The sequence below is a fragment of the Pelobates fuscus genome, chromosome 4 (assembly GCF_036172605.1).
Source record: "Pelobates fuscus isolate aPelFus1 chromosome 4, aPelFus1.pri, whole genome shotgun sequence".
In the NCBI taxonomy this organism is placed as follows: Eukaryota; Metazoa; Chordata; class Amphibia; order Anura; family Pelobatidae; genus Pelobates; species Pelobates fuscus.
In genome coordinates, this window is record NC_086320.1 from 285,653,256 (window position 1) to 285,666,583 (window position 13,328).

Here is a 13,328-nt window from a genome sequence, read left to right on the forward strand (position 1 = left end):
TAGGAACGTAATCTGCGCTTGTAATTTTGATAGCATATCACGTCCCAGCAATTGGACTGGACATTCAGGCATATAAAGGAATTGGTGTTTTACTACGTGGCCTCCCAATGTACAGAGTCGACTTTTAAGAACCGGTTTTTCAGCACTTCTTCCAGTTGCTCCTATCACAGTAATAGTCCTTCCAGATGGAGGAGCAACTAGATTAGTCACCACTGAATGTTCAGCACCAGTGTCGATCATGAACGCACTCCTTTTCCCCCCTATTGATACATCGACCATAGGCTCCGCTCGACCAAGGGGGATGGAGCCCGGTCGGTATCAATAGTCCTCCATGACAGTGTCAGCCAATCCTACAAAGTCCCTACCTTCTCTATCGCGGGACCTTTGCGCTGCTGGAATATACCTGTCTTCCCTAACACTTCCTCTGTTCCCATTACTCCCTCTATAACCATTACTCCCTCCGGGGCCTCCTCTACCTCTCGCTCTACCTCTAAAGTTTCCGTAGCCTGCCCTGGGTTGGTCTCTCTCGTACTGCTCTCTTTGCGGACATTCGTTCCTCCAATGCCCTTCTTCCTTGCAATACGCGCATTGATCCCTACTCAAAGGCTCCCTACTCCATCTAATATTGCCTCTATCTGGGCCCCGTTTATCTACGCCTGCGATCGCTACCGCTAGCATATCAGCCTTTTTACGCATCTTGCGCTCTTCCTCTTTCTTACTTTCTGTATCCCTGTTCATATAGACCTTATTTGCTACCTCCATTAGTTGGGTGATGGACATACCTGCAAACCCTTCTAACTTTTGTAGCTTGCGCTTAATATCTCCGTATGCTTGGCTGACAAAGGCGGAGTTAACCATTCGGGAATTGTCTGCGTCTTCCGGATTAAAGGGGGTATACAAGCGGTATGCCTCCAATAATCGGTCATAAAAGACACTGGGCGCTTCATCGCTTTTCTGGATCACCTCAACTGTCTTCGACATGTTAATGGCTTTCTTTCCTCCGGCTTTCATGCCAGCAATTATAGCGTCTCTATAGGCTCTGAGTTGAACCATATCAGCACCATTTACGTTCCAATCGGGATCGGTGTTGGGATAGTGTGTCGCGGCCCATGCTGCTGGATTGGCTTGGTTCAAAGCACGGGCTCTATCCTCTAATGCTTTAATGGCTGCTTGATTTATTCTTGTCCTTTCCTCATTGTTAAATAAAGTCATTAGTAACTGCTGGCAATCAGCCCATGTCGGATTATGCGTCTGTACTATTGAGGTGAACAGATCAGTCATAGCTTGTGGTTTCTCAGTATACGAGGAATTATGGGTCTTCCAGTTTAAAAGATCGGTTGTGGTAAATGGGACATATACGAAGACTGGGTCAGCGTGTGCCATTTGACCTGCGGCATCGATATAAGCTGACCCGGGATTCAGACGAAGAGGCATCTGATAGTGCTTTAATTGTTGGGCACCAGTCAACTGTCGGGTTTGGATGGGGCTACGTAGAGAGGCGTCAGTCATGGGTTCCGGTCGGGGAGAGATAGGGTATGGGGATGTGGGAGGTCGGTTTTGGGAAAAGGTCGTAAATAAAACACTTCGAGCCGAGCTAGATGAAGCTTGACCGGAAGTCTGAAGTGGCGCCAAATCAGGATATTCGTTTCTAATGGGGGTGGATTCTGGTTCCGGAAGGGGAGATTTAGTACGAGGGGGGGTGGATCCTGTACTGGAGGAGGAAGCGGAAGTGGATGAGGGTAATGAGGGGAGGGGTGCAGGACTTCCTGCGTTTGCGTCACTTCTTCTTAACGGAAAGTAAGGGGGCGGCAAAGGGATCTCGGACTCAGGGGGCGTGTCCAAAATGGGCCTAACACCAGTCCTAGTGGACGAGCAAGTCCTAGCTACCATGAGGCGACACTGCTCCTCGTGGCATGTCTGGAGCCATTTTGGCGAGTCATTTACGGCCTGTCTCCAACAGTCAATATAAGGAAACTGGCCGTAAAGTTCAGGCCTACCCGATACAGCCACGTGTAAGCGCTGTACCAGAGTTGGATCCAAACTGCCACGTGGCGGCCATGCCGCAACCAAAGTAGGCCACTCCCTAGTACACAAAGTGACCAAACGTACAGGAGACATCTTTACCCCAAAATCACAAACTTTGAATCCCTTTTTAAAATTCTTAACCATACATCCTAAGGGATCCGGAATCGTTGACTGCGACGCACCCATACTTAACAATGGAACGTCGTCGACAACGAATACTATACACGCGTACTATTCAACAGTCACACCCGTTTCCTCTGGCAACAGCACCACGTGGTACGGTTACCAAGTGAAACGTACACAATAACAATAAACACTCAGGGAATTCCCGTACACACACAGCTGTTACACCAGTCACTATATAATCAATATTATGCCCTTTGGCGTAACTATACAGTCACCCACGCTATAATTCTCTATATACGAATTACCCGTCTATAACACACCCCAGTAACATCGTCTTTTACAAATAGCGGTTACAGTACGGTTAGCATAGGTCAAAGCACAAGTTAAGGTCACAATACAATTATTAGTGGTTATGGTGTTAAACATGCAATGGACGACAATGATTAGTACTTATTATATAATGTCAGTAAATATACAGGGTTATGGTACCGTGCACTATAATACAGCAACACACTATTAACACTCTCGCTAGACGGCTGAGCTCGCGCTATCTAACAAGATATACACTTTACTAAAACAATCGTTAACACATTTACAATTCCCAACTAAACTATTGGCCAGTACCTTGAATGGACTACCTAAAACTATATACACCCGTTTTGGTTAGCCACACTGCCCAATCACCACATATATAGCGAGCTAGAGAACCGAATTTACACAGGCGCCTCTTAGTCGCACTATCAAAAGTCTAGTGGGTTCCAAATTTACACGCCTTCCCACTTAGCCCAGATAGGATGAGAACTAGCGAACCGAATTTACACAGGCGCCGCTTAGTCTCCCGGTCCCTCCGACCTAGCGAACGTAATATACACCCTAGAACGCTAGTCTAGACAAGACACCGGTGTCCGGCTAGGGCTATCTTACACCTGGACCCCGCCTGACTAACCAAATCAAACGGTCTGACTAAAGAGCGTTCGATCGAGCGGTGCGCCTTCGCTCCTTCCCTCCGACAGAGGGGGCAGATACAGATTCAAAAACCCCTTTGGGCCTACCGCACAATCGGTATACCCCTAGCGGGTCCTGCCGTCTAAAACAGCAGTTATCTTACCTCCTCGTTCCTGAACCTGAGTTCACACTCATCGACGGGGACACCCCAGCACTTCTCACGTAGAGGCCGATGATCTCCTGGACAACAGACCAGTGGCGCCGAGACGAAGGGAGGTCCACGCAGAAGTTCAGGGGTGCAGCCGTAGAGAACGTGGGCAAAGATAGACCGTCTCACGCCTCTGCCTCTCAGCTACCGTTGAACGATGAGCTTCCCGGCCAATGCACCAAATGATACCGGAGAAACTGACGGAAGCCAAGCACAGAGAGATGGACACAGGTTTCTTCAGGAAGGAAGAGATTCTTTATTGGATCACCGATCGGGACTCAGAGGGACTAGCGTCACCAAAATACAGCAAAGTCTGAGTACTGAATACATAGAGTACATTCCTTATATAGCACTGTAGCTCCTCCCACAATTAACTACACCCACACATACCCTTAACCTATTTAATAAATAGAGTCTAAACTCATCCATCCGGTCTAACCACGTGGCTCATCTGATACAAAGGAGAGGGACGCGTAATTCCAGTTCTTACATTCCTGCACCTGGTCAGTACAGTGATAACAGTATCTTAGCTACGTGTAATTAACTAACTGATACTACAAACACATATACATACATATGCCTTGTGGCAATCTTAGCCTGCTAAACTTGTATTTTACTGGAATTACATCACACTACCACAACAAGAGGACAAAGTCTTAAATTAGAGGGTCAAAGGTTTAAAAACAATACCAGGAAGTATTACTTTACTGAGAGGGTAGTGGGTGGATGGAATAGCCTTCCAGCTGAAGTGGTAGAGGTTAACACAGTAATGGGAGCTTAAGCATGCGTGGGATAGGCATAAGGCTATCCTAACTATAAGATAAGGCCAGGGACTAAAGAAAGTACATCTTATACATCAAGTACATCTTATACATCTTATACATCAAGATCATTATACATCTTAAAAAAAAAAAGTAAAAAAGTAAATTGAAATCTTGTTTTCCTTAGGTGATTGCAGAGGAACTATCTGGAAATGATGACTACGTAGAGCTTTCTTTCAGTGCACGGAAATTGGATGACAAGGTAAAAAAAAGCTTTCTTATCGTACTAGAAGATATAATCAAACCTGTGAATGTCACCTAATAAAGTGCGTATTAATATGACTAAATGGGATTTCTATTATTAAGACCTAGTATGATTTTTGCTGTAAGCTATTTTTAACTCTGGTGTTATGGCATAATTTAGAATTGCAAGCCATTGATGATCTTTTTATTTTTCTCAGGTATGTGAATAATGCAAATGCTAGGAAGTGCAATTAAGTATGAGTTTTTTTTTTGTTCATCAGCTCATTTATTTTACCATTGCAGAGGATCAGCTCTTAGAAGAGAAAGAGTACATTTTTGATGAATAGCAATAATAGCAATAAACCGTAGAACATCTGATTTGGCTTTTTATCGAAAAAAAATCTTACTGGAATGGCGCTCTGTCAATATATAATGCACCAAGGCAGCCAAATTCACCCAGGTCTGCCAACACGGTACCCATTCCTGTTTTATATAATACATTTAGTATCACCTTCAAATTTTATAGGAGGAGTGATCCAAAGCGTATTCTCGGAAGGGGAACAGACAGATTATTTTTTAACAGCATGGAAGATAGATTAATAATGTTGTTTGTATCCTCTGATATAATCATGGTACATTATTACCATACATTATATTGAGATAAATTGCTGTGTGTTTTTATAATACTCATACACATTGCACGATAACACAAATTAATACCTTAAAATGGTCGGTTGGACGATCCTGATTGTCTGCTCCTGTCCTGCCAAGTTTGTTCTTTATTGTTTACACAAGTGTCTCTACTCACATTATTGGCGATTTAAAGGTTCCGATGTTTTCTTATGAGCCTGCAGTAAACTAGCCAAGACTTTCATTAATTTTAACCCTTACAAAATGGGAATAAACCCCCAAAGGGAACATCTAGTGCACTAGACTTAGCACTATCCTAGTCTGTTGGGAAGCATTTGGCCTCTGTGACCCTTCTGTTCCACCATTGCTTGTTAGTTGGAGTATCTTCACTTCAGCTCAAAGGAATTGTTTCCAACTTGGACAGTTTAGCCTTAATTCTACAAGTGGACTTGTCTCAATTGACAGTTAAGTTAGGCAGAATCTGCTATATTCATATATTCACAGCTTAAATGAGCACTATAGGGTCAGGAACACAAACATGTATTCCTGACCCTGTAGGGTTAAAACCACCTTCTAGCCACCTTGGTCCCCTCATGCCTCCATAAATATAGTAAAGTTTTACTTGTATTCAAGTCTGGAGCTGCTGGCTCTGTCCCTGTTTCCTTTTGACCTACCTGCGGACAGAAGTGGTAGCCTGATCCAATCACAGTGCTTCCCCATAGGATTGGCAGACACTGACAAAGAGGCAGATCAGGAGCAGAGCCAGCACAATTTAAACACAGCCCTGGCCAATCAGCATCTCCTCATAGAGATGAATTGAATAAATGAATCTCTATGAGGAAAGTTCAGTGTCTGCATGCAGAGGGAGGAGATACTGAATGTTTGGATGCATTTTAGGCAGCCATGACCCAGGAAGGATCTATAACAGCCATCTGAGGAGTGGCCGGTGAAGTTATCACTAGGCTGTAATGTAAACACTGCATTTTCTCTGAAAAGACAGTGTTTACAGCAAAAAGCCTGAAGGTAATGATTCTACTCACCAGAACGAATTCAATAAGCTGTAGTTGTTCTGGTGACTATAGTGTCCTATGATGAATTGTTGTTAGGTTCATAGTTAAAGATTGAATACTTATTTCCTTAAAAAGTGATATTTTAGTGTCAATCATATATTTTATTGAGGCATAAAGCATGAATACAAAGCAATACAGTGGTGACAAAAATACAAATCCAGATAATTGGTACAGAACATGCACAGTGTAATTTCATATGTCAATGAAAGGGACATAATAAATATGGTGTACTTAGCCAGGTGAAGGAACACAACTTGTTTAAAATTCAAAGGCCTCATTGTAAATTAAAACGAAATATAAAACATGCTTAATTACTCATAGTGGTATCAACTGAAGTTAGCTTCAGCTACCAATTAATAACTAGCGGATCACCTCAGTGTGATGTGGTATGGGTGCATGAGGAAGTAGTGCTGATGGGGAACAAATGAAAGGCAAGAACATGGTATGTGTAGACAGGCAAAGCATAGAAAATAAAACTTTAAAATCATAACACAAGTATGTCATTAAAATTTTGAGCATGTTGCTTACTAAGCTTGTATAGAGGACATAGTCTTAAATTAGAGGGGCAAAGGTTTAAAAATAATATCAGGAAGTATTTATTTACTGAGAGGGTAGTGGATGCATGGAATAGGCTTCCAGCTGAGGTGGTAGAGGTTAACACAGTGAAGGAGTTTAAGCATGCGTGGGATAGGCATAAGGCTATCCTAACTATAAGACCAGGGACTAATGAAAGTATTTAGAAAATTGGGCAGACTAGATGGGACGAATGGTTCTCATCTGCGGTCACATTCTATGTTTCTATGTTTCTAAGACCGCTGGCACCAACTTCCATTTGAGTGTGGTTGGATTTTACTCTGTACCAGCCAACATTATAACCCACCATATGTTAAACAACATTAAACTTACATTTACATAGCAATGACTTGTGACTTGTCAGTTGAATAACAAAATTATGATCACATTTGCTGACATAAATCGCCATCTCAACTTAAACGGAGTTGGCCTAAAGTCATTTCTCCGGTCCCCATAACTCACTCTTTAGTTAATAAACCATCTGCTTTTCATTTCTTGTATAAACCAACATAATGAAATTGACCGCAAACTGTTTCTTTACCATACACTGAAAAATAATTTCCTCTGCATGTTGTGATTGAAATTGATGATAGACAGTAGATAGACAGTCAGACAGACACAGTTAGAGACAAAGAGAGAAATAATTTATTAAAGTATGATATTTTTATACTGAACATTTTTCTTTTTTTCCCCAATCTAATAAAATACACTGTATACTTTGGACATCTGTATACTTTATACTTTGGTAAAAAAATATATATATTTCTGTACATGGTTTACTTATTTCATATACAAATATTTATGTGTATTTGACAGGCGCACAGTCAGATTTGCCGGCATATGCGCTACCCTTACCCAAACCCCCATTAAAACACAGACACAGGTTATACTGTTGGAAATAATTAGTCCACAGTTTTATTAAATTATTAATAAAATAATTAAGGAATAACAAATGGGGTCATTGCCAACAAATCTTATTAAAGTTAACATCCCCCCATATACATAACATACCCCTAGCAATGACCCCACAATAATAACAATAGATAGCAATCTAAATAACATGTTAATACAGAAACTGGCCGCCCGATATGACCACATTTCCACCAGGTTAAATTGTAGGGGTGTACCAAGACACCGCTACCCACCATATCGATTGTAGGGGTGTACCAAGACACCGCTACCCACCAGTTCCAGTGTAGGGTGTACCAAGACATCACCACACCCTCAGGTTCGGAGCCACCGACGGGCTCGAACCTACCAACCACGTGCAACACTGCCCAATCCACACTAAACCTCAGGATGCCCACTTTCTCCTCCATCTGCCCTCCGATTTAACCAGGCCATTCCCTGCCGCTGTGAAAAAACGGGAAATCGCTTAACCTAACCAAATACAGGGAGGGTGGGAGGGACAACTGACAGGTAAGCTTAGGTTCAGTTAAAATGGCCACTTCATATAATGGCTGGTGTAAATACTCCCCTTATGGCTCCGCCCTACCCAGCATGCTAGCTGTCACTAACTTCCTGTGGTTGCTATGCCTACCTCCTGGCTCTGTCAAGGCCTATTCCTCTTAGCTGTGCTGATCCATGGGCTACATTATTCGATTTGATTGCTTGTTTAGTTTTGACAATGGTTCGTAAGTCATTTTGTATATATATATATATATATATATATATATATATATATATATACTGTATATATATATATATATATATATATATATATATGTATATATATATATATATATGACAATTTTGTATGAGATATTATATTATTTTAAAACATTAATAAAAAATATTTGACAAAGTTTTTTTTTGTTGTTGTTCTTCCAAAGCTGAATTGTTAAAACAGATCTGAAACCTACAAAAAAAAGAATAAGATTAAACTGAACCTATTTCAAGGCATTAAAAAAAAAAAAAAAATGCTCACACAACAAAAAATCTGAATCTGCTATATTCATCAGCAATGGCAGAAGTGGGGTGAGAAGATGGAACTAGGTGATATGAGATCTGTCACAGCACTTAATTGAATCACTTTGCATTTCAGGATTTTTTCAGCAAATCTGACCCATTCTTGGAAACCTTCAGAATGAATGATGACGGCACACAGCAGCTTGTTCACAGAACAGAGGTAAGAGCTTACTTTTTCTACATAATTAATCAAAACTGCAACGGGTGTTTTTTTCAGGTTTATTTCTGTGTTGTATGTATTTATATAATGATCTCATTACATTAACAGTTTAGATAACAGTGGACCACAAGTACTGCAGTTATACAGGTGCAGCAATAGATGGGGCAATGTATGAGTGCGCCATTAAGATAGAGTGCTTTCTTCTACTACATGATGTGCAACAGAAGCTTTTTATGTAACCCCTGGTGATTCTATTACAAAAGATCTATTTTTGTCTAACGCATCATCATCTTAATCTTCATCTTGTTATGTTGTGCCAGCATGATAGCATACCAGCATGCTTGGTATAATGGTATTGTCATAAAATCTGTATGTATCTTATAAAATATAGGGTAAGAACTAAATACTAAAGTTTATTCATTAGACAGAGAATTGAGCTGGAGTGCCAACTCACTTAAAAAGACTAACACAACGGAACTGGAAAATGTTTTGCAAGTCAATTGTCATTTCAGTGTTTGTGCATAATGTCATAAATAGCGGTTTGGGGACCATTCTTTTAGAATTAATACGGCAAGTGAGATTAATGCTTTGTTATTTTAGAGGATACCTTGCTTCACCTAGCTCACTGGAAACCTACCAAGTGCCACTCATTTTTTATGATCTGTATTTTCTAGGTCCGGTGCCTTGTGGGGTATGGTTTTGGGGCATTTGATTATTATTTGGGCCAAGAGGCAGGCTAATCATAATCTTGGCTTCTTTGCAGATTTTGCCAGGGTATGTTGGAGGAGTTTGATGGACACACTCAGGTGTGTCCAGAGTGTGCTGCCCTCAGTTGATTTGTCTCATTGTCCTTTTCAGTCAGAATGGGGGTACAATTTGGGAAGTCCCTGAATGGTGGATTTGATCTATGCCATTAGGTATGAGCTGGTTCTGTGCAACTGTTTAGATGGTATTCCTTGGCCTTCATGCCCTATAATCAAGTTGAACATAATTGGATTACACTTTTTTAACTTGGAACACTGAACATGTATAAATACATGTTTGTGTTGTGGTGGCAACAGTTCTCTCCATTCTGAAGCCTGCTTCGCAATAAATGCCACCAGCTCCCCACCAGCTAACAAATTATTAAGTTATTAAAATAGCAAAGTTGTGTTTTTTTAAAATAAAAGCTGTGGCTGTTACCTGCTTTAACACTATGTTATGTCATTTAAAATGGGACAAAGCGAAAATGGCTTAGTTGGTTGTGGTTTAGTTTGAAATGGTGTAAAGAGGTGAACAGTCAAGTGACCTTCTGCCCTATAGAAAGAAGGGTCCTGTCATGGCAGCACTTGTGCCAGCAGGCCAGCAGTGCTTCAACCTTGAGAAATAAGTTAAGGAGTTTTTGACTAAGTTCTTATTTTTCAGCTCAGTGGAGAAAAAAAAGAGCAGTTTTTTTTTCCATCCTACCCTTCTTGTATATTGTTGATCTGTTTGTTGTAAAGTTGGTCTGTTTCCCTCATTTATTTAATTACAATTTGGCATTAGTTCTCACCAGCTAGATGAGCAAGCGGCGCTTGCAGGCTCTCTGGACTTTTGTAATTACATGGTTTAACTGTCCAGCAGGTAGATGCCTCTCTAGCTGTCAGATTGTTAAATGGTTAAAGTGGCAAACTTCAATTTTTTTAAATGAGGGTTTTTACTCTTGCCCTATCCCCTTTTACAATGTATTGTGTCATCAATTGATAGGTCAACAGGAATTGGCTTGTGTGGTTGTGGATTGGTTTGGGAAATGGTGTAACTGGATCAGCAGTCATCCTTATTTCTTCAATGAATGTCCAGCAATGATATTGCTTCCTTTAAGTCTGCCTAACAACAGAAGAAGATTCTTAAATGCTTGCAAACTTACATCAGTTTCTGTGTCTGGCATGTAATGAACAATGGTCCGTGATATTCAAATAGTCAGGATGATTATTGTGGTTAGTGTTGAATACTGCAAACTGTGCACTGTGCCTCTTCACCATCAGATGTGTTGCCAGTGGCTGTTAGTCTTCAGAGTTTATCCATGATGTACCTCTTTAAGCCAGGTCTATAGACCGAATTAATGGAAAACTTCTGTCATGTGAGCAACATGCTCTGAAATCATTTGGATGCACACAGAAGGGACTTCTTGAAAATAGATGTTAGTTGTTTACTGTCATTTTCTCCAGCTGGCAACATACACATTACTTTATTACTTTAGATTACATTTTGCATGAAGCATTGGTCAGTAGAGATTGGCACTCTAGCAAGTAAAAATGTTTTCCCACTTACGGAAGGCAACATCTAAGTGTAGATTTGCTTGAATGTGGAGGATTTAATAGTAGTGCAGCAGTACATTGATTAAGTGTTTAAAGGAACACTCTAGAATGTATACATGGCATTTTGAACCCCCCCTCATTCCCCCTTAAAAATGTGCTAACTTAAATTTGATGCAATGGTAAGAGGGTACCCTATCTACAGCACCACACAGTACTGATGGTCTCCTGGCCAATAGAATGCACTTGGTAAAACGTATCTAGGAAAAGCCTTCATACATGCTTTATATTCGGGTAGAGCACCCTTCTGGCTGAGTGCAACCCAGACAGTTTATTATATATGTTCCATTTTCTCTTTAAATCAATACTTTTATAAAGTGTCAAAACAGGTAAACTCAGTTTACCCCTAAATTACCTAAACAAGCTGAAGTTCTTTAGGGGTTTGGAGTGTTTCTTTAACATCTTGTGTTACTCCATCAAGCTTAGGAACCGAGCACCAACATCCTTGTCCTGCATCCTTCTAAAAGGCATGTGTACCTCCAACAGGTATAGCAGGAGTTTGGCCAAGTAAGTAACGAATTCAAGAAAAAGACTTATTCACTAAAGCGAGAATTGTCAGAAATGTCAAGCGAATCCAAAGTGGATTTCGAATTTAAAAGCTGGACCGGAAAAATTCTCCAAGTCAGATTTGCTTCTAGTTCAGCTGCATTGACCATAAATTTGAAAATTAAATTGAATTCCTAACAAGTCTCACTTTAGCAAATAACTCTGAAAGTGTTGAATAGGCATTATATTGGTTCGCTGGATCAGTGTTGAAACCCTTTTATGATAGTGTGTGCCCATCTGAAATGATTGTTTCTTCAAGTCTCAGTTTTATTTTACTGCACCAATATAAAAATGACAGAAGCTTGCTATCATGCATTTTGATTCTCCATGTGTATCGCAGTAGCCAATCACAAATGTGGGTTTGGCTACTGAGCCTTACTTACTGGCATTGATGTACCTGAGGTGCTACAGGGATCTCATCGAGCAATTTGTTACTTTCTTTTGTGTTTTAGGGGGTGCAGAAAATTTTAATTTTGCCGACATTGTCCAATTTACACAGCAAAAATGTATTGTGTGCATCAAGAGTAAATGGCTAAGCCTGTATTGATTGCTGACATGGTACAGTGTTACCATATCAGTTCCTGGTTCAATAACTGGCATCTGTGCTGGTCCGTAAGTTTTTGAAGATATCCATGTTACCTATCCAGTCAGTTGGTTCAGTCACTAGTGCAATTTGTCCATCTATCTCATAATTGTCTAGCAGAATCTTCACTGTTTAATAGTCACTTGCAAATTGCATGGTGCTTATTGAACTAGAGGGACATGACTGCTAGGAATGAGAATAACTCCCCACTCATACATCTCCTAACCTAAATAATGCTACAAAAACACAGATATTTTGGCAAAGGGCCTAGGTCACAGCTGTTGCTCCATAGGAAGCAGTCAGTTCCCCATTAAACAGCCATAAGCTTATGTCAACTTTACTCCTTCTGGGCCATATATATTTCCCCGGTACCCACTCCTGGTGTGGCTTATCTGATAAATCCTGCGCTGGCAAGGCACATTCTGCAGCTGTGACAACAAGAAAATGAAAATATGCACAAGTAAAGCAACCAAATAAACATTGACGTGGGCAGGAAGGACTTTGCATAGCTCTAAAACCAGTCCTGCTGCCCAGATCAAATAGAAGAGCCCACACCACTGCCCGTTTATGTAACAACTTTATTTGCCCAGTCACCACATCTCTGTTCTTAAACTTGAAGCCAATAGAGAGGCCATGTACCAGAAAATTCCCAGGCCCAGTCCAGCAATCAAGAGCCTTCTTCCCGATTAGTCCAAAGGATATCCCCTTAAATCAAGGCCAAAATAGACATTACCTGGCACAAATTCTTCTGGTCCGGTAAAAACCTCCTTATAGTCCCAAAAATGAAATCACTCCTAGTGATATCTCATTTTCACAATTTCATGTTATCACGTTGTGATACATATCAACTGCTCACATTTATATTAGTAAAGACATCGGAAATTTAACTTGGATGATAAGTATTTAATTTAATAGAATAAAGACATGGGCCATGTCTGGCAATTTTTTTTTCACTTCTGATGATAAATCATGGGATCTTAAAATATTTGACCGTTAAATTGTTCTTAATGTTATTCAGCGTCAACTTCTTAACCCTCACATTTGATTACTTACACAGCCTTAATCACTAAAACAGGAATTGACCATTAACCAAGAATGGATAGAAATATAAATGGTGTTTCCTATACTGTTTAACGGGTCGGCTACACAGAGGTTGC

General features: G+C 40.6%; 1 protein-coding gene across 1 annotated transcript in view; it reads left to right on the forward strand.

The window, feature by feature from the left end:
- The window catches only part of CPNE4 (copine 4), a 457,901-nt gene that overhangs the window by 236,281 nt on the left and 208,292 nt on the right, over positions 1–13,328 (forward strand). Inside the window, exons 5-6 of the mRNA XM_063452171.1 lie at positions 4,253–4,327; positions 8,626–8,709. Coding sequence (XP_063308241.1) covers positions 4,253–4,327; positions 8,626–8,709 — 159 coding nt within the window. The remainder of the gene's footprint in view (positions 1–4,252; positions 4,328–8,625; positions 8,710–13,328) is intronic.